The sequence below is a fragment of the Crotalus tigris genome, unplaced genomic scaffold, assembly GCF_016545835.1.
Source record: "Crotalus tigris isolate CLP2741 ecotype Arizona unplaced genomic scaffold, ASM1654583v1 scf7180000019068.10715455, whole genome shotgun sequence".
Taxonomy (NCBI): domain Eukaryota; kingdom Metazoa; phylum Chordata; class Lepidosauria; order Squamata; family Viperidae; genus Crotalus; species Crotalus tigris.
In genome coordinates this window covers 2,955,749-2,974,954 of record NW_024097358.1, presented here as the reverse complement: position 1 = coordinate 2,974,954, position 19,206 = coordinate 2,955,749, and the positions used below count along the sequence as shown (strand labels likewise).

At 43.1% G+C, this 19,206-nt stretch overlaps 2 protein-coding genes across 6 annotated transcripts in view; one reads left to right on the top strand and one right to left on the bottom strand.

Moving 5' to 3' along the window:
- FANCI (FA complementation group I) overlaps window positions 1-1,121 on the bottom strand; it is a 28,645-nt gene extending 27,524 nt beyond the window's left edge. Inside the window, exons 1-2 of one of the 2 annotated variants that reach the window (XM_039359077.1) lie at window positions 1,049-1,121; window positions 66-182 (exon numbers count right to left, since the gene is read on the bottom strand). In XM_039359077.1, the coding sequence (XP_039215011.1) occupies window positions 66-149 (84 nt within the window). In that variant the 5' untranslated portion in view covers window positions 150-182; window positions 1,049-1,121. The remainder of the gene's footprint in view (window positions 1-65; window positions 183-1,048) is intronic. The other variant, XM_039359078.1, reaches the window with a different exon arrangement.
- A 5,398-nt stretch (window positions 1,122-6,519) lies between these two features.
- Window positions 6,520-19,161, top strand: RLBP1 (retinaldehyde binding protein 1). Of its 4 annotated transcripts, none has more exons than XM_039359354.1 (8): window positions 6,520-7,115; window positions 8,421-8,453; window positions 10,141-10,269; window positions 11,070-11,274; window positions 12,358-12,536; window positions 14,572-14,730; window positions 16,008-16,118; window positions 17,298-17,456. In XM_039359354.1, exons 2-8 carry the CDS (start codon window positions 8,442-8,444, stop codon window positions 17,454-17,456), a joined length of 954 nt encoding a protein of 317 aa, XP_039215288.1. In that variant the 5' UTR covers window positions 6,520-7,115; window positions 8,421-8,441. The 4 variants fall into 4 exon arrangements, with proteins under 4 accessions (XP_039215288.1, XP_039215287.1, XP_039215290.1 ...); XM_039359353.1 differs by having other exon boundaries at window positions 6,537-7,115; window positions 10,135-10,269; window positions 17,298-19,161; XM_039359356.1 differs by lacking the exon at window positions 6,520-7,115 and adding an exon at window positions 7,777-7,929 and having other exon boundaries at window positions 10,135-10,269.
- Window positions 19,162-19,206: the final 45 nt, after the last annotated feature.

Here is a 19,206-nt window from a genome sequence, read left to right as displayed (position 1 = left end):
ATAAGCTTGGTGGGGATACGTTGGGGGAGGGGGATTTATTTAACTGATAGGCAATGGGCGCTGACCTCTTTTTCGTTCAGCCTCTCCAGGCAGGACTGGAGGCGCTCTGAGTTTCCCTCGGATGCCAGAAGCAGGATTTTCTGGTCCATCCTGGCAGAATATTCAAGAATAAGGGAGGTTTACTGAAAGACAAAAAAAAAAAAAAAACCAGGTTTTCTTCATTTGTTTTGCTTTCTGGGTTAAGGAAAGCCAGTCCTTTCTGGGGAAGCCCATAACATTCAAAGTGACAATAAAGATTCTGTTCTGTTCTGTTCTGTTCTAGTCTATAATCTGTTTATTTCTATTCTATTCTATTCTAATCTACAATCTGTTTAATTCTATTCTAGTCTGTTCTACAATCTGTTTAGTTCTATTCTATTCCATTATTCTATTCTATTTTTTATTCTATTCTATTCTCCATTCCATATTCTAGTCTAGTCTATAATCTGTTTATTTCTATTCTATTCTAATCTACAATCTGTTTAATTCTATTCTAATCTGTTCTACAATCTGTTTAATTCTATTCTATTCCATTATTCTATTCTATTTTTATTCTATTCTATCCTCCATTCCATATTCTAGTCTAGTCTATAATCTGTTTATTTCTATTCTAGTCTATTCTAATCTACAATCTGTTTAATTCTATTCTATTCCACAATCAGTTCTATTCTATTCCACAATCTGTTTAATTCTATTCTAGTCTATTCTAGTCTACAGTCTGTTTAATTCTATTCTATTCTATTTAATTCTTTTCTATTCTAGTTATCTGACCCTCCGCGGCCCCCGTTGCCTCAGCTCTATTGGCTGGGGCCCACGTGATCTCCCGTCACCCAATAAGCTCCCACCGTTGGCTGATGCCCCTTTGACCCCTCTCGCCCAATGAGCTCCCACCACCACCGCCCACCAAGTGGTTCCTCAGCTGACTGCCCTTCCTTCCACCCCTCCCCCTCCAAATGCCCCCTCCCCTCCCCTGCAGGACCCTGCCCCAACCGGAAGGGCCCTTCCCCACTTTTCCTCTCTCTTCGCCCGCCCTATCGACGCATCCCGCCTTCCTCGCCAGCCTTTCCGAGAGTCGAATCTCCCGCCCAGGAAGTGCACACAACAAGCCCCGCCCCCGCTAAAGCGATTGCTTTTTTTTTTTCCCCTCCTCTCCCGTTTCCCTAGGCAACCAATCTCCCGCTTCCCCTCCTATCATTTCCGGCTTCTCCGCAAAGACCCGGATGGAGCCGTGGCGCCCTCGGGTTTTCTCTGTCCGATGGTTTCGAGGCCATGGGTTCGAGTCCCCATCCCGCCCTTTTTAGTACCCACGCGAGTCTTTTTTTTTCTCTTCGTAAAAATGTCGCGGGTGCCGGCTTTTGTCCCGGCCGTTTAACATTCTCCCGCCAGAGATCTTAGCGGGGTGGTTCTAAGTTGCATTCCTGGCGGACTTGCCATTGCATTTATCTCCCCAACTGAAGTCCCAGGTTTGCTGGATGGGAATAAAATTAGGAAACCCGCGCCAGCTTTGAGAGGGGCAACGAGGAAGCCCTTTGGCATCGCGGGAGGCATGCATTCCCACGTGTTTAGTGAACGACAGAGTCCCCATCCCTGCCTCTAGCCCAGGGGGTCTTCAAACTTGGCCCTTTTATGACTTGTGGACTTCAACTCCCAGAATTCCTCAACCAGGCATGCCTGGCTGAGGAATTCTGGGAGTTCAAGTCCATAAGTCATAAAAGGGCCAAGTTTGAAGACCCCCTGCTCTAAACCGCACCACTGAGCATTTTTACAAGGAGGGAAGGGGAGGTTTTTCGTCACCAATCCAATGCAGGTAGTCCTCAACTTAACAACAGTTCATTTAGTGACCGTTCAAAGTTCCAATGGCGTTGGGGAAAAAAGTAACTTAATAATGACGGCGATTCGCCGTGGCAAGGAAGGCCATAAAACGGAGCAAAATCCCCTTAACAAATGTTTTACTTAGCAGCAGAAATTTGGGGTTCTGTTGTGGTCATAAGACGAGGACAACCCATACTCCTGATTGGGCTTCTTGTCTTGGACTAGAAGACCTCCAAGGTCCCTTCCAACTCTATTATCATCATCATCATCATCATTATTATTATTATTATTATTATTATTATTATTATTATTATTATTATTATTATTATTATCCTGATGGTTGGGGAATTCTTTATGTGGGAAGTCCACATAAAGTGGCCCGGTTTGAAAAACACCCATTGTAGATGATGCAGATTCTCTGTTGGGAATGTCCAAACTACTTTCCATTGAGTGTCCTGAGAGTCATAAAGCCTATGATAGAAAACTGAATCCAAGAATTCTGCATTACACAGGATTAGAAGTGTGTTGCCATTGGACGGGAAATCTATGGAGAAATCAAAATGTATTCCGGAATAAGAGAGAGACAAATCACTTCCACACAATTGCTAAGAGAACAGCATGAATAGGCCTATAAAAAGTCAAGTTCAATTTACCAGAAACTTTACTTTTATTCAGAAAATGAGGATTACTGTAATCCATGTGGCCTTTCTGCAGATGCACAGCTTGTTTTTCAAGCTTTCTTTGAAACCTTGCGCTGCTGAAGGGAAGGAGTCAATCAAGGAGAACCATAATCCCCACTGATTAGTACAACTTGGCCTTATTCCTTAAGAACGTCATTTTTCTTGAGACTAGCTGCTATTGTTATTTTATTATTTTTCTCTACTCCACTGTTAGGTGGAGTAGATTTCTTTATATAGTCAAAGTGTCACCCCCATGGAGTAGACACAGGTATCTGCAAGGCCTAGGGTAACTGTTAAATTTGTAAGAAAAAAAATGGAGGGGGAAAAAAATCACAAAGTGGGGAAAAGAAAATCTTTTTTGGTGGTTGCAAAATATAGATTAAATTTAATGGCGAAAAGGGGTGAGGGTGGGACCTAAAACATAGGGATGGGTGTGATGAAGTGGATGGAATGCTACCCACATCACAACATTATGTTACAGATCGTGGTAGTTAATGTTTATTAAAATGTTTATTCCAAATGTCTTTAAAAAGAGTGTCAGTTATCTAAGAAAATAAAGCAAAAGAATATATAAATTCAAATCTGGAAAATTCAAATCTAATTTATTATCAGGGTATCCTGTTATTTCATCCTCTTCATCTGGGCGAAGAATCATCTTAATGTTCTTTTATAACACCTTGGAATTTATTGGCATCAAATCTAAACAGGCATCAAGACAATCCATTTCATCAAATATCTTTTAAGTATCTTCCACATGGGAAGATTTTTTTTTATGCTTATTATTATTTTGCCAAATACAGGTTTCAAAGTAGTAGAAGTACTAAGTTAATTTAGGAGATACAGCAACAGCACTTTGAGAACAATTGCCGGAAGCAGAAAGGGGGAGGCACTGTAAAAATGACTAAGAAATTGACTAGAGTGAAAGTGAGTCAACATTGGGCAAAATATCAAGGACACGAAAGAAACATTCCGGAAATGATAATTGGCAGGAAAGGATTTTGAACAAAAAAAGAGTAAAACGCTACAATTTGACATCAAATGGGCAAGAATAGAAGAATAACACCTAGTTCACATCGCCACAAAGAAGAGGGAGTCAAGCTATTCTCCAAAGCGCCTGAAGGCAGGACAAGAAGCAACGGATGGAAACTAATCAAGCAGAGAAGCAATCTGAAACTAAGGAGAAACTTCCTGACAGTGAGAACAATTAACCAGTGGAACAACCTGCCTCCAGAAGAGGTGAATGCTCCAACACTGGAAGTTTTTAAGAAGAGACTGGACAGCCATTTGTCCGAAATGGTGTAGGGTTTCCTGCCTGAGCAGGGAGTTGGACTTGATGACCTCCAAGGTCCCTTCCAACTTTATTACTATTATTATTATTATTATTATTATTATTATTATTATTATTATTATTTGCAGTCAGTAAGTTGGGTTAAACTGAGCCATGGGGGCACAGGGGTTAGAATGCAGTATTGCAGGCTGATTCTGCTCATTGTCAGCAGTTCGATTCTGACCGGCTTAAGGTTGACTCAGCCTTCCATCCTTCCGAGGTCGGTAAAATGGGGACCCAGATTGTTGGGGGCTGACTTTCTAAACCGCTTAGAGAGGGCTGTAAAAGCACCATGAAGCTGTATATAAGTCTAAGTGCTATTGCTATTGCAGTCAACAAAGAACATTCATTGCAGCAACTGGATTCTTTATATGCCTGGTTTGGCCTGCCAAAACAGATGAGATGGCCTGTTTAAAGACGAAGATAAAGACTCCATTGCCTTTTAGGATTTTTTTTTTTTCAGTTTCCTAATCTAGCAGCTCTGGGACTTCATTATGTTCCACCCAAGCATGACCCTGCTTAATAGTTTGAGCTAGCTAAGATCATTGTTGGCATGGTCTTTCTGGTTTCTCCTACTTCTCCCACCATTACATGTTCTCATGAACAGATTGCATTGTTCTACTTGATGTGCTGCCTTTAGAACATCATGTGCTGAGCTGTTAGCTACTTGAAAATCTGCTGTCTTAGTGGCTCGCATACCATCAGGTGGAGGCTGCCAGGCTGCTCCTGCTTATGCTTAGGTGACCTAGTTATTGGCCCGGTCACTCTGCTGTAAAATACTGGTGGGCCATTTCAAGATCCGGTTTTCGTATGTAGATAGGGCTAGAAAGACATATTTTTCATCTTTCAGCCCTTCAAACAGAGCCTCTGCAGACAATGTCAAATGAGGGCTGGACATCAAGGCCTAAATACAGTATTGTGTTTGCTTAATTAGAGTCAAATAATACCATTCATGAAAACTGTCAAATGTGTAGATGCCCAATCAGAAGCTTCAGGGGGGAAAAAAGAGATCAAAATGGCATTTGGCTGAACCCATATTGTGCCTTCTCCACACAAGTGCCATTGACAGTTGTATCTCTCTCTCTCTCTCTCTCTCTCTCTCTCTCTCTCTCTCTCTCTCTCTCTCTCTCTCTCCTCTTCTCTCCCTCCTCTCTCTCTCTTTTCTCTATCACTCCTCTTCTTTCTCCTCTTCTCTCTCTCTCTCTCTCTCTTTGTCTCTCTCCTTGATCTGCACCCACAATTGGAACACATAGTCCCCTCCCACAGTCCTGGTACCGTGGAATTCCAAATCCTTACATCCCCATGCAATTAAAGAACACATCTTTCATATTTCAGTTGCTCTCCACTGGACCTATATGCTTCTTTCTTTGAATCTGGAATCTTTCTAAGTTAAAAGAACCGTCAGCTAACTTTAATGGTCTCCCCCTTGCCTATTCTTTTTAATCTGAATCTAAACTAATCTTCTGTTCCTGTTAGAGGAACGGCCTGTGACTGCATGTGATAATCCAAGCTCTGATTTGTTCGACTTGTCTTGTGATCTGAACCTAGCTGCTGTGGATTATTAACCAGGGCTAATAATGGCTTAGCATGTTATGAACATTCTGCTATTTGTAGCTTATTCAATAAATCAATACACTATTGTCTGATGCAACATGGGAGGAGAGAGAGAGAGAGAGAGAGAGAGAGAGAGAGAGAGAGAGAGAGAGAGAGAGTCTCTCCCACAATGGATGAAAATGAACACATAAAGTTTAAAATGTGAATGGGCATAACTGCAGGTGTGTCGAGTACATGTTGTGATAACAACAGAATGATTACTTGCAAAAAAATGACACATAACAAATGATGCAAATAACAAATGTATTCTGGTGTCATTGTGATGGTGTCTTCAGGCACCATGTCTTCATTTGTTCCCCGTTGTGCTGCCTTCCCCCCGTAACTAATTGTACAGGTAGTCTTCAATGTATGGGACTAAATTGGGACTGGAATTTTCAGAACAGATTTTAAGGACTATGTTTACCACGGTCATTAAGCGAATCATGCAGTTGTTAAGTAAGTCATGTCATTAAGCGGATCCGGCTTCCCCAATCAACTGTTTTTCCGAAGCCATCTGGGAAGGTGGCAAATCACAATCACTTGTTCACAAGACACCGCAACTGTCGTAAATATGAACCAGTTACCAAGCACCTGCACTGCGATCACGTGACAGTGGTACAATGGTTACAACTGCAAGCATGGTTCATAAGTCACTTTTCCAAGGTTGTCATAACTTTGAACCTCGTACGTCGAGGACTAACTGCAGTCCTTTAGCGTCTGCCCCATTCTATGTGAAGAGAATGGACTGAGGAATACATAAGGACTTAAGACGAATTCTCCTGGATCAAGGAAAGGGAATCATGTTCCAGATCCCACCAGATGCTTCTAGGAAGGGCTCAAGTCGAAGGAGAGGGCAATCGCTCATAATTGGTATGGAAGGTCTGGCTAGATCACACACCGAGACATCAACCAAAGTGTGAGATATAAGCTGGGAGCCATCAGTTCTCAGGGCAGGCAAGTCAGTTATGTCAGCAGACACTCAACTTCAGAACCTTAAAGCATGAGGCAAAGAGCCTGTTTAAGCAAAGGAAGGGTGGAAAGAAGCAGCGATGGATTTAATTGCCATGGATATAAAGAGAACCTGCATCCCCATGCTGGCAGAGGATACAGACACACAAATACGCCCACGGACATGGCAGGAAGAGAATATGGACCTCACGTATGAAAAATGTCTGTTTCGCCATGAAGTTGCTCTTCCTCCTTGATGGAGTTGCGGTCTCTGCCTTTTATCTCATTGGCAACGTTCTCACGAATCCTTCATTCTCCCTCCAAGTTACGCTAATGAGTCTGGCCCACTTATACAATAAGAGGCTTTTATACACGGTTAATCGCTCCCCGAATCCCATCAACGTCCCTTGTTGTGCATTTTCGCTGAGCCAAATCTCCTTGGCCGCTGCTCTGTCTTTGTTCCATCCTCTTTTTGTACTTTTCTTCCATGGGAATCCCTTCTCTGGTTTGGGTTGACCTCATTATGCAGCTCTCCTGAGCAATGCCCCGGGACGGCCTAATCCCAACCCAGTGTTGCTAACAGGATGTTTGTCAGGAGTTTTCGTTGATTCTCTCCAGTCCTACTAGCTTCCCTGCAGCCTGCCTGTGTAAACGTTCCTCACTCTTGGTTTCAGGATCTCCTACACAGATCTTCCTCGAGTATCTTGGCATCCTTTGTGAGTATTTTACTTATTGAAGTTTTGCAATGTAGCCAGAATTCTGTTGCTCTAGTCAAAGATGCCACAGCTTTACTGAAGCTTTAAAAAAAAAAGAAGAAGAATAGGAGAGGTGATGGAGCCCAAGGCTAGAATGTCTATATTCCAGTGAAAAACCATGCAGGAGTTCAAGTCATTGTGTACGGTTTCTATTGAGTTAAGACTATTTATCTACCGGCTGAATAATATCCACAGTAAAAGTCTTCTCTATGGGTGTATCTTGGTTTGTTTTCAAGGTAGATGCCAGGCAGTAAATCCAGCAGCTTCTGCATTCAAAGCATTTGCTCCATCCCAAGAATGAATCTAACCAGCTGAGTCCAATGTAGGCTTCCTTAGAAGTGTGGCACCAGCTTAATGAGATTGGCTTCATTGTAGGCTGAAGAATCAGTGGTATTTTTCCAGCTTGGTTTAAAGTTTTATGCACAGAAGACTTGGAGAAGCCATCCTGAGCCTCTGCCCATTTCAAAAGCTTGCCAGATGGCACAAGACTGTGGTTTTGTCCCTAATGAAGGAGGCTGGCGTAGTTAGCGATGTGTCATTATGCTGCAGGTGACTGGATTTGCATATTGCATGAGATACAATGCACCTTGATTGGTTTTGACCGGCTCGAGGTTGACTCAGCCTTCCATCCTTCCGAGGTTGTTGGGGCCAAGATGCTGACTCTGTAAACCACTTAGAGGCAGCTGTACAGCACTGTGAAGCGGTATATAAGTCTAGGTGCTACTGCTGTTATGAATGGGTTCAGATATTGCATTGCTGTAATGCTGTTTGCTTGGTGAGCATGCAATGTTAGTACTAAGCACTACGGAGAAATTTCCTGCTACTGAGAACAATTAACCAGTGGAACTGCTTGCCTCCAGAAGTTGTGGGTGCTCCATCACTGGAGGTTTTTAAGAAGAGACTGGACAGCCATTTGTTCAGAAGGGTATAAGGTGTTCTGCTTGAGCACAGGGTTGGACTAGAAGCAGTGGTGGGATTCAAATATGTGAACAACCGGTTCTCTGTGTGGATGCCACTTCCGGAAGTCCGTTCTGGGCCTGGGCAACAACAAATTAGTGACCGGTTCTGCCGAACTGATGTGAACTGGCCGAATCCCACCACTGAATAGAAGACGTCCAAAATCTCTTCCAACTCTGTTATTCTGTTAGTCCAGTTAAGTGTGGTTAATCCATTCAGTCATTATTAGACAAACCTTATTAGACAAACCAGGTTTGCCTCCCTAACAGGGTTCCCCTGTGTTTTTCTGTCTCCTTTTCTTTCTCTCAGGGGCTAAATTGGAGTGCAAAGATGACAGCAATGGTAAGTTTTAACTCTCTTCCTTTGTTCCTGTGCTCAAGTTCTCACTGGGGATAACTGCTGGGAAAGATGCGAGATTCAAACTTTCTCTGCAGCAGAACTAGCTCTGGTCACCCCACACGCTAAACCAGTGATGGCGAACCAACTTATTTATCGCAGGGTGCCAGGTGGGCGTGGGCCACTGGGTGGGCTTGGCTGTGTGGTCATGGCAGATTGGGTGGGTGTGGCCAAGGTGGGCATGATCACCTCGATGTTACTCGTGGGGAGGGATGACTGTGGGGGCCGGGCAGGGTTGGGGGAGATCCAGGGTGGCAGGTGGGGCGGTGGGCAGGAGGCTCATCCTGCGGGGTGAGGTGAGGCAAGGCGAGGCAGGGCGAGGGTGCCATTGTCACAGGGCAAGGTGAGGCAGGGGCCGGGGCGGCTGCTGCCTGATACCATTGGGCCCTGCACACAGAGGCCAGAGAGCGCATGGGTGCTGGGATGCATCCAGCCATGTGGGACCTCGGCGAGTTAGCGGGCGGCTGGTTGAAGAGGGACGGTTGCCATCTCCGGGGCATGGCAGGTGTGCCCACAGAGAGGGCTCTGAGTGCCGCCTCTGGCACCTGTGCCATAGGTTTGCTACCACTGCGCTAAACCCCAAAGCAGCAAACCCCATTTTGATCTGGCATATTATTCAAGCCCAGTCTGTGTGTTTGTGGGTGCTGTGTCCCAGGAGGTTTTTCAAGAAGAGCTGGGTAGCCAACTGCCCAGATAGTATAAGTCCTCCCACTTGAGTAGGGGGGTTATTTATTTGTTAAATTTACTTGCCGCCCATCTCATATCGAAACAAATCTGGGCGGTTTGGATTAGAAGACTGCCGAGATCCCTTCCAACTCTTATCATTCTATTTTCTAGTTATTTTTCTGCTCCCTGTGCTATGTAAATCCAGCAAATCAGGCCAAATGAACTTAATTATGGCTCAGTGGTTTAAATATGGGAAAATATATGCAAACATAGCCAAGCTGTCCCTACCCAAAAATTAAAGCACGAATTGCCTCCATAAGCAAGTTAGGCTAAAATGGATTTGTCTTGATTGCGATTTAGTGCTGCGTGAACATGCAGCCAAAAGGGTTCCCAACCTCTCCTGCCGTTGCTAGCCGGAATCTTTCCTCCTTTGCATGACTCCAGAGGGACATTACCTTCGCCCAGAGGATTATTGGCTGCCCTCTCCTCCCCCCACCCCCTGGACGAACTGTACAGTTCCCATTGTCTTAGGAAAGCTCAAAATATTCTTAAAGATTCATCTCATCCTGGACATTCTTTTTTTTTTTAACTATTACCATCTGGCAGGAGGTACAGGTTAATAAAAACAAAGACAAATAGGCTGAAAAATCATTTTTATCCCAGAGCTGTAACCGTATTAAATACCACTGTATAATGCAACATTGAAGTGCGATATTAGAGGCAGTGCAATGGTGAATAGAATGTGAAGGATGTGCGTATATAACGTATGTTTTTATTTGTGGTTTTTACTTGTGTGTAGTGTGCACTGTGGACAGCACTTAATTTCATTGTGAGTTACACAATGTCAATAAAGATTATTCTATTCTATTCTATTCTATTCTATTCTATTCTATTCTATTCTATTCTATTCTATTCTAAACTGTTGCCTGAGGTTTGCCTGACCTTCATCTTGCAATTTCAGTCCCAGACGGGCACCTTCAGGCCTCTTTCGGAAGAGGAACAGGCTTTGCGTACTAAACTCGAGCGACTGACCACCAGCGACCACGGTCCTGTGTTTGGGAAGCCCGAGAAGATCCCCGCACACACCTTGCAGAAGGTGAGCATCATGCAAAATGGGGGAGAACAACGGAAGCAGGAACCAGATGCAGAAGATGGCCAAGAAAAACATTTAGCACAGATCCGTTGGCCGGCTAGCCTTGCCACCCATTTTATCCTGACTGGAGGATCTGCTTTAGGGAGGACTGTAAAATATATCTGGCTGCAAGTTCCTTGTGCTATTCTGCACGTCACTCAGACTTTTTAATCCAGGGGTCTTCAAACTTGGCCCTTTTATGACTTGTGGACTTCAACTCCCAGAATTGTGCTTGGCTGAGGAATTCTGGCAGTTGAAGTCCACAAGTCATAAAAAGGCCAAGTTTGAAGACCCCTGTTTTAATCTATGCTTAGCTACCAAACACTGATCATCTTATTCAGCTTAAGAGCTGCAACCATTTACTTCATAGCCATGACCACCTAATCCTAAAATCCTGTAAGGCTAAGTAAGCCAAGCCTGGGTGATAGAGAGAAGCATAATTACTATCAGCCACTGGATGGCACCAAACTCCCCAAAACAGGGCAATGTTAACTACAGTGCTGTATTATAAGCTCTCACTCCAACTTAACAATAGTCTATAGTTGACTGTTCAGATGGGGAATGGACGGATTAATGTTCCTTGCAGACAGCTGGTCATTTGCCTTCTTTTTAGAGAGCTGTTGAGGCCACTTGGAGGTTTACCTGCATCCTTAGGGTCACCTGAGTCTTCAAAGAAAAACAAGAAAGTCCAGTTTCTTGAGATTCCAGTATGATCCCCCAACTCAATGCCTACCTGTCACATTATCTTTGCCTCTTGTCCCTAGGCTAAAGATGAATTGAACGAGACCCTAGAGAAACGTGAGTTAGCAGTGAAAGAGCTTCACGAACTTATCCAAGAGAAAGCTAAAGATGGAGAAGACATTTGCAAAGCAGTTGCTGAGAAAATGCAGGGGAGGGAAGATGCTTTTCTCCTCCGTTTCTTACGTGCCCGCAAGTTTGATATCAACAGAGCTTATGATTTGGTTAAAGGTGGGGAGTCTTCCATTGGACCCTTCCCTGCAGACATGTAGATCCATAAATATCACTCGTTGGGGGGTTGAAATGTATTTATTTACTGGTTGCAATGATTTTTACAGATGTCCATCTCACAGCTTGGGTGGCATGATGGGTCAAGTGGTTAAGATGCTGGGCTTGTTGTTTGGCTGGGATGAGTTATGTTACTCAAATTGCGGGTAGTAGCACTATCAGAACAGAATAAAACAGAAGGGAATAGAATAATAATAGAACAATAGAGTTGAAAGGGACCTTGGAGGTCTTCTAGTCCAACCCCCTGATCAAGCAAGACACCCTACATCGTTTCAGACAAGTGGCTGCCCAGTCTCTTCTTAAAGGCCTCCAATATAATAGCTCCACTACTTCCACTAGCAATAGATGTCATTGCAGTACTGTTTGTCTACTTGCCAACTAATGCAGGGGTCCCCAACTCCTGGTCCGTGGACCAGTACCGAGCCGTGGCATGCCAGCAACCGGTCCACACAATCAAGCAAAGCCCCATTTGCAGGATGCAGGCAGCACACAAAACCATGCCCCCTCCGGTCCATGGAAAAAACTTTCTTGACTGAACCTGTCCCTGGTGCCCAAAAGGTTGGGGACTTCTGAAGTAATGGGTTTCAGATTTTTGAGATGGAGAGTCTGCAGAGAGGGTCTGTTTGCCCTGTGAATATCCGTTGAAACATCTACCCAAACGGATCTGGATAAGCAGGTCTGTTGTTCAAAGAGGGTCTTCTATTCACGCTCAAGTCCACGTGTGTAAAGTTTCATTTTTACGCATCCAGGTTATGAATTTTAAAAAAAAATATTGTTCTGCCCTTGGCTTCCTTCAGATTAAAATGGGTGATTTCTGTATCGCAACAACAGTGTTGAATTTACTGAGCTGTTGATCGGAGCTGACGAACTTGTTGTTGAAAGCATGCAGCTGTCACTGGACAAAGCCGCCTGCCTCTGTCACCACTTCCACTTTGGAAACGTCGAGTTTTAATTTTGATGATTGAGCCGTTCACTCATTTAGCATCTCTAATGTGGCACTGTTAGAGCCTCTATCCCTAACTCCAGGTTACGTCAACTTCCGCCAGCAGTATCCAGAACTCTTTGAAAACCTGGTCCCCGAGGCTGTACGGAGTACCATCGAGGCTGGCTACCCTGGCATCTTGTGCAACAGGGATAAATACGGTCGGGTGGTGCTGCTGTTCAACATAGAGAACTGGGATTATGAAGAAATCACATTTGATGAGGTTGGTATTGTTCGGTAAAGATGGTTCATCTTTTAAAGTTTTTTCTAAGTCTTTTTTAATTATTAATTTTTACAATACCAACCCTTAGTGCCTAGTGTACAGCATGTTGTCTTAGTTCATATATTTTGAAAAAACAATCAGTAGTAATTAACAGTCAATAATAGTTACTTTTTGTAATTCCATAATTAGTATATTAACTAATAATATATTTCTTTGATCTTCCCTTCTCCCAATAGTATTCTCCTTCTTCAATCTAAAACAAATATCAATCTTAATATTTTCAGTGCATAAATGGTTAAATGTAAACATTTTTCATGTTTGTACAAATAATATCAATAATAATAATAATAATAATAATAATAATAATAATAATAATGTTGGAAGGGACCTTGTAGGTCATCTAGTCCAACCCCATCAGACAGGAAACACTATACCATTTCAGACAAATGGCTGTCCAGCCTCTTCTTAAAAACTTCCACTGCTGGAGCATTCACAGCTTCTGGAGGCAGGTTGTTCTCTGGTTATTTTTTCTAACCGTCAGGAAATTTCATGTATGACATTTTTTCTTATCAACTTGTCCTTGCTCCCCCCTAAAGCAAGGAAAGCACTGTGGCCCTCCAGATGTTGCTCAACAGAAATGGCCAATATTTCTCATCTGGAATGGAAAAATCTGGGTGCAAATTGCAAACAGAGAAGGGAGATGGCATGCAGCTGGTCTGCTGTGTATGGAAGAACTTCCACCATTCAATCCTCTTCAGTTTACATGATCTTTCCTGTTAGGTGGGGGTTACTGTGTTAAGTTCATTTACTTAGAGAAATCTTCTTTAAGGTGGAGCAGAAAATTCACATCAGCCAAGAGACAGGAGACTGTCTTAGGGAACACTGAATGAAATTACTATGTTTGGAATAAGCCACATGATGTCTTGTCAGTTTTGACAGGCATGAACCTCTGTACTGGATCAGATCAAAGTCATGTCTAGCCCAGTCAAGCATATCTATCTGTAGCCAGTCAGAAATCAACTCCCTCTGGAAGGAAACCCAGAAGCAGAAGAAGTAAAATCAATTCCTCAGTGTTTGGTATTCAGAACTGTACTACGACGCTGATAGAATTAAGTAGCTGAGTTCACACACTGCACTACTCTATGGTTTGCTTATTTTTGTAGAAGTACCACATCCAGGCTGGAAACATCAGAAAGAATCTCAAACAGAGTTGTTGTGTTCTGCATCTTTTTGCTGTCGTCTCCCAGTCTTTTGGAGTTTTGCAGCCCATATCCAATAGCTTTGATTTAGGGCTTAGTATTAGATGAGCTGAACAACCTGTGCTTTGGAAACCCCAATTTGTGGATTAGTGTAGTATAATAATTCAGTTAACTGTGGCCTGCTAAAACTTTATAAAAACCAAACATGGTTACTTTGATGAAGGAATCCATCCCACGTATAACCATCAAAACTTGCCACCGCTGACTTTATTCTTCATTCGTTCAGGAAAAGCAGCCCACAATATTGGAAAGTCAAGTGATTCTAACGACAGAATAGTTTGCACAACACACTAATCCACAGTTCGTTTTAATGTTGGTTTCCTGAAGAAAACAGGTTTGGCTGGGGAGAATCACACATTGTGCTAGGCTAGGAGCCATAGTTTGTGAAAAATCAAACAATCCCATTATGTCTTTGCATGATGTATAAATCCAAACCTAATATTTGTAGCTCAGGGTTCAACTATGGGGTCCTTGGTGCTCTCCGAACTTGGTTGTTTTCTTGCAGACATTTCATTACCAAACTACGTAACATCATCAGTGCTGCTGCTGATACCTAGTTTGGTACTTGAAATGTCAGTAGGAAAACAACAAAGCTTGGAGAGCACCAAGGACCCCACAAATCCAATCCTATCTTCTTTGATGACGATTACTACTTTGGTACTTTATCAGTAACAGAGCCAATGAAAAGTTTTATGGTTGGTGTTTCAAAGCCAATGCAGGAAGATCCGTGAATGTGTTGGAGCATGAGTTGCTACTCTCCAATGGTTTTACTACAGATCCTCCGTGCCTACTGTGTGATCTTGGAGAAGCTGCTGGAGAATGAAGAAACTCAAATCAATGGCTTCTGTATCGTTGAAAACTTCAAGGGATTCACCATGCAGCAAGCCTACGGCATCAAGCCTTCGGAACTGAAAAAAATGGTGGACATGCTACAGGTGAGCCTTATCTACTTGCCTTGGCAAGTTGCAAAGACCAAACATCATGAAATTGCCTTAAATAAGATAATCATGCTAGAATATTTGGGCAAGCTGTGGGGTAGCAGTTCACAATGGAGCCATAGGGAAGGATTTGGAGGCACTGTTCCAGTGATAGATAGAATTCTTTATTGGCCAAAGGTGATTGGATACACAAGGAATATGTCTCTTCAGTGGGACACTTCAGCAGAAAAAAGATCTCCAATGCAGCACATGTTGAAGTCACAGCGGACGTCTGCAATATTTTCTGCCATCTAAAGAAAAGCTCCATGAAATCCCCTGAGGCAGGACTCAACAATAGCTCAGCCATCCCCTTGCCTGTGTGTAAATAACAGGAGTCTGCAGAGTTTTGTAGAGATGTTTTGCTTTAACCAAGACTCCACTGCATTGTTTAGTTTGCCCTTTTGTACTCTTGATTAACGGCTGCAGTCAGCAAACCCCAAGGTTAGATTTAGCCGTAAAGACCCAGTTAATAATTCCACCCGTCAATTATGTTAAGAAAATAGCTAAATCTGAGCTAATCTATTTGATCCACCTAGTCTTCCAAAGTCCTTCCATGCCCGAACCGTGAGATGGATGGCAAATAAATTTGATAAATAAATATAAATATTATAGAACTCTCTGTCAAGATTGGATAGCAAACACTCCCTTACAGTGACCAAACCATAGATCAGACTGAAGAAGACAGTGAACTTTTAGATGGTAGGAGAAAGATGTTGCTGCCCTCTAGAGAAGAGCTGTGGTTAGAATACAGTATTGCAGGTAAACTCTGCCCGCTGCCAGCAGTTCGATCCTGATCGACTCAAGGTTGACTCAGTCTTCCATCCTTCCGAGGTCGGTAAAATGAGGACCCAGATTTTTTGGGGGGGCAACATGCTGACTCTGTAAACTTCTTAGAGATGGCTGTAAAGCATTGTGAAGTGGTATATAGGTCTTAAGTGCTACTGCTATTGCTGGTAGCCTTAGCCTTGCCAGGACTCTTACAAAATAAGACTTCTTCCAGCTAAAAATGGACATGAGGGGGTGGAAATGACTTCCTAGTCACAAATTGTTCCTTTTCGACCCAGTTGCTGAGATTGTGCACTGCCAGAACAATCAAAAGGGACATTTGATTAGTTTAGTGGAAGAAGTCTTGTGTGAACAGGGCTCAGAAGAAATCTAGGTTTCTGGATAGAGGAGATCTTGCTTAAGACACCTTCCATTTTTCTGGCTTTCACACTTATCTTTGGAATTCCCAGGATTCCTTTCCAGCTCGATTCAAGGCCATTCATTTCATTCACCAGCCTTGGTATTTTACCACTACTTACAACATTGTCAAACCCTTCCTGAAGAACAAGCTCCTGGAAAGGGTGAGTTGTACCATCAAAGACTACACCGTGGTACAGATAGCCTTCAGCTTATCGCCACCGTTTGGACCAGAATTTCCATCGCTAGGCCAGGTGCTTGTTAAGGGAGTTGTGACTGATTTTACAATCTTTTTTTTTTTTTGCCACGTTAAGTGTATCATTGCGTTTGTTAAGCGAATCACGCAGCCATTAAGCAAATCTGCCTTTGCCCACAGATTTTTGGCTTAATGGAAGCTGGCTGGGAAGGTTGCAAATGACAATCACACGACTCAGGATGCTGCAACTGTCTATTATTGAAAGCCTCCAGAAAGGGAGCACCCACAACTTTGGGAGGCAAACCGTTCCATGCAGTGGTGGGATTCAGCCAGTTCGCACCACTTTGGCAAAACCGGTAGCTAATTTTTGGTTGCCCAGGCCCAGAATGGACTTCCGGAAGCGGCATCCACGCAGAGAACCGGTTGTTCACTTATTTGAATCCCACCACTGGTTCCATGGATTAATTGTCCTCTCTTTCAAGAAGTTTCTCCTTCAGGTTGGAACTCTTTTTAACAAATTTCCATCCATTACTTCTTACCCTGCCCTCCGGTGCTTTGGAGAACAAGTCAATCCCTTCTTCTCTGTGACAGCCTTTCCAGTACTGGGAGACGTGTCCCCCTTAATCCTTCTCTTTGATAGGTTAGACCAGTGGTGGTGAACCTATGGCACGGGTGCCAGAGGTGGCACTCGGAGCCCTCTCTGTGGGCACACACACCATCTCCCCAGCCCCACCTCTTCCCATGGTCCCCTCCTCACCAGCAGCCCCCCCGGAGAGTCGCCCCTGGGCACAGCCCACACGAAGCAGCGCAGCCAAGGACATGGTAGCGGGGCAGCGGGGGACAAGACTCCACCCTTGCGCCCCGTTGCATGCAGATGATGCTGCGGGGCACGGGCGGAGGGCATGGCCGCCATGATGCTGCTGGGCTGCCTGGGTGATCTGTGGTGGGCCGTGGAGATGGTGGGTGGCCCAGTGGGCAGGGCGGAGCGGGGACGGGGGGCAGTTTTAGGGTCTCTAAAAGGTTAGCCATCACTGGGTTAGACGTTAAACTTAAATCAGATTTTAAAAAATAGCAGGATAAGCATCTCCAGAATGAATCCCTGCGGCCGTCTTTGGCTCACGTCTTGCCCATTTCTTTCCATATTCAGGTCTTTGTGCACGGGGACGAACTTGACACCTTCTTTCAAGAGATTGATGCTGATATATTGCCAGCTAATTTTGGAGGCAACCTGCCCACATACGATGGCAAGATGATCGCCGAGAAGCTTTTTGGGATCTGGACGGACACCGAAGACACAACTCTCTAAAAATGGACCCCTGAGGTGGAAGATCAGCCTCAGCTTTTCTTGGAAATGCAGTGCAGATAGTTCTCGATGTATAACCACAATTAGGACCAAAATTTCCACCGCTAAGCCAGGCGGGTTATTTGAGTGAGCCGTAACTGATTTTATAATCTTTTTTTTTTTTTGCCGTTAAGTGAATCACAGTTGTAAAGCAAATCTGCTTTCTCTCGCTGACCGGTCAGAAGCTGTCTGGGAAGGTCACACAGGATGATCCTGTGACACCAGAATGCTGCAAACCCATGATAAATACAGCCAGTTGCCAAGTTGCACAAATTTTGATTGTGTGACCCTGGGGATTGCTGTAGCGGTCACAAATGTGAGGAATGGTCAGTGTCGTGGTAACTTCAAATGATTGCTAAATGAATGTCCGTAAGTTGAGGATTACCTGGATTGATGGCACCATACCGATTGTGATCATAAGCTCCACTTCTGTCTCTTTCATTCCTCGTTTTCACTCTCTCAGTCACCAAAGGCAGAGCCCCCCCCCACACAAAAACTCATACATTAGCATCTTTTGTCTTAAAAGAAAAACACAATAACAAAGTTTTCAATGATACAATCTGATTGATTGATATTTCCTAAATTCCCAGAGGTATGATATTTTCACGTTTTCCTACTATTTTTTAGGCTCCTATTATTACTAATCCTATTTTTTCTTTTTGCATTGAGCACTACAATTGTCTTTTTCTGACATAAAAGCATGTTAGCTACTAATACAAAAAAAAACCCCTTAATCTGTTTGTAAGTTCTTGGCTGATTTTATCAGAAATCTGACACAGCACAGGTGCTGTGCTATGTTATTTCACTTCATGCTTCCTAAACTGGAAACATACAAAAAGTTGAATTACACTGCAATGTTTCCAATCGATCATAAATGGCAAGCTAAATTAAATATGTAAAATGGCAAATTATCTATCTTCAAGATCATCCCTCTAAACATTCAACATTTATCACCCTTAAAATGGGAGCATCTGTTGGTTACCACTTACCAGAGGTTTATGGTATTCTAATTGCAGACACAATAAACAATAAACTATTTCAGGTTAAAATTTGTTCGTTCAATATGCATATTTAACAGAGACTGATTATTTGCAGCAGTTAAGTGTCTCTACCTGAAATAACATCAATGTACTTGGTTCTGCAACCCAATAACAATTATGCATTTGTTTGTTTTTGTTAGTTTGACCTCTGGGGAAAAATAAGGCATACAGGAAATCTAAATTCCAAGTCCACTTATTCCTATCCAAGTAAAGAGAAATAATGAGACACAATCCTCATTGCGAACTCAGTTAAGGTCTTTATTTTTTTTTTCTAAGCAAAGAAATTCCATTGAATCAAATAACAAAATTACTGTTTTGATTGATCACACACAGAACAAAAACCAAAAGAAATATATCAAGGACACACTTTTCTAAACTGGAAAGATTAGCAGATTTAGAAAAAAATTGCATTGCTAGTTGCAAAAACTTCATCCTGCAGACAGCCAGTCCCACAACGAACCGGTAGTGAGGATCACACACATACACAAATTCCCCAGGGCAGCATTGTTATTTGTAAAGGAATTTGGGATTGTGGAAGTAAGGGTTCCCAAAACTGGTCTTGGAATCCAAAATTGCCAATAAAATAAAGTAGAATTGAAGTCCAACAGCCTTTTTTTAAAAAAAAAAAAGGTAAAAAATGCTCAACTTACTCCAAATAAGGCAGCTGCAGTGAC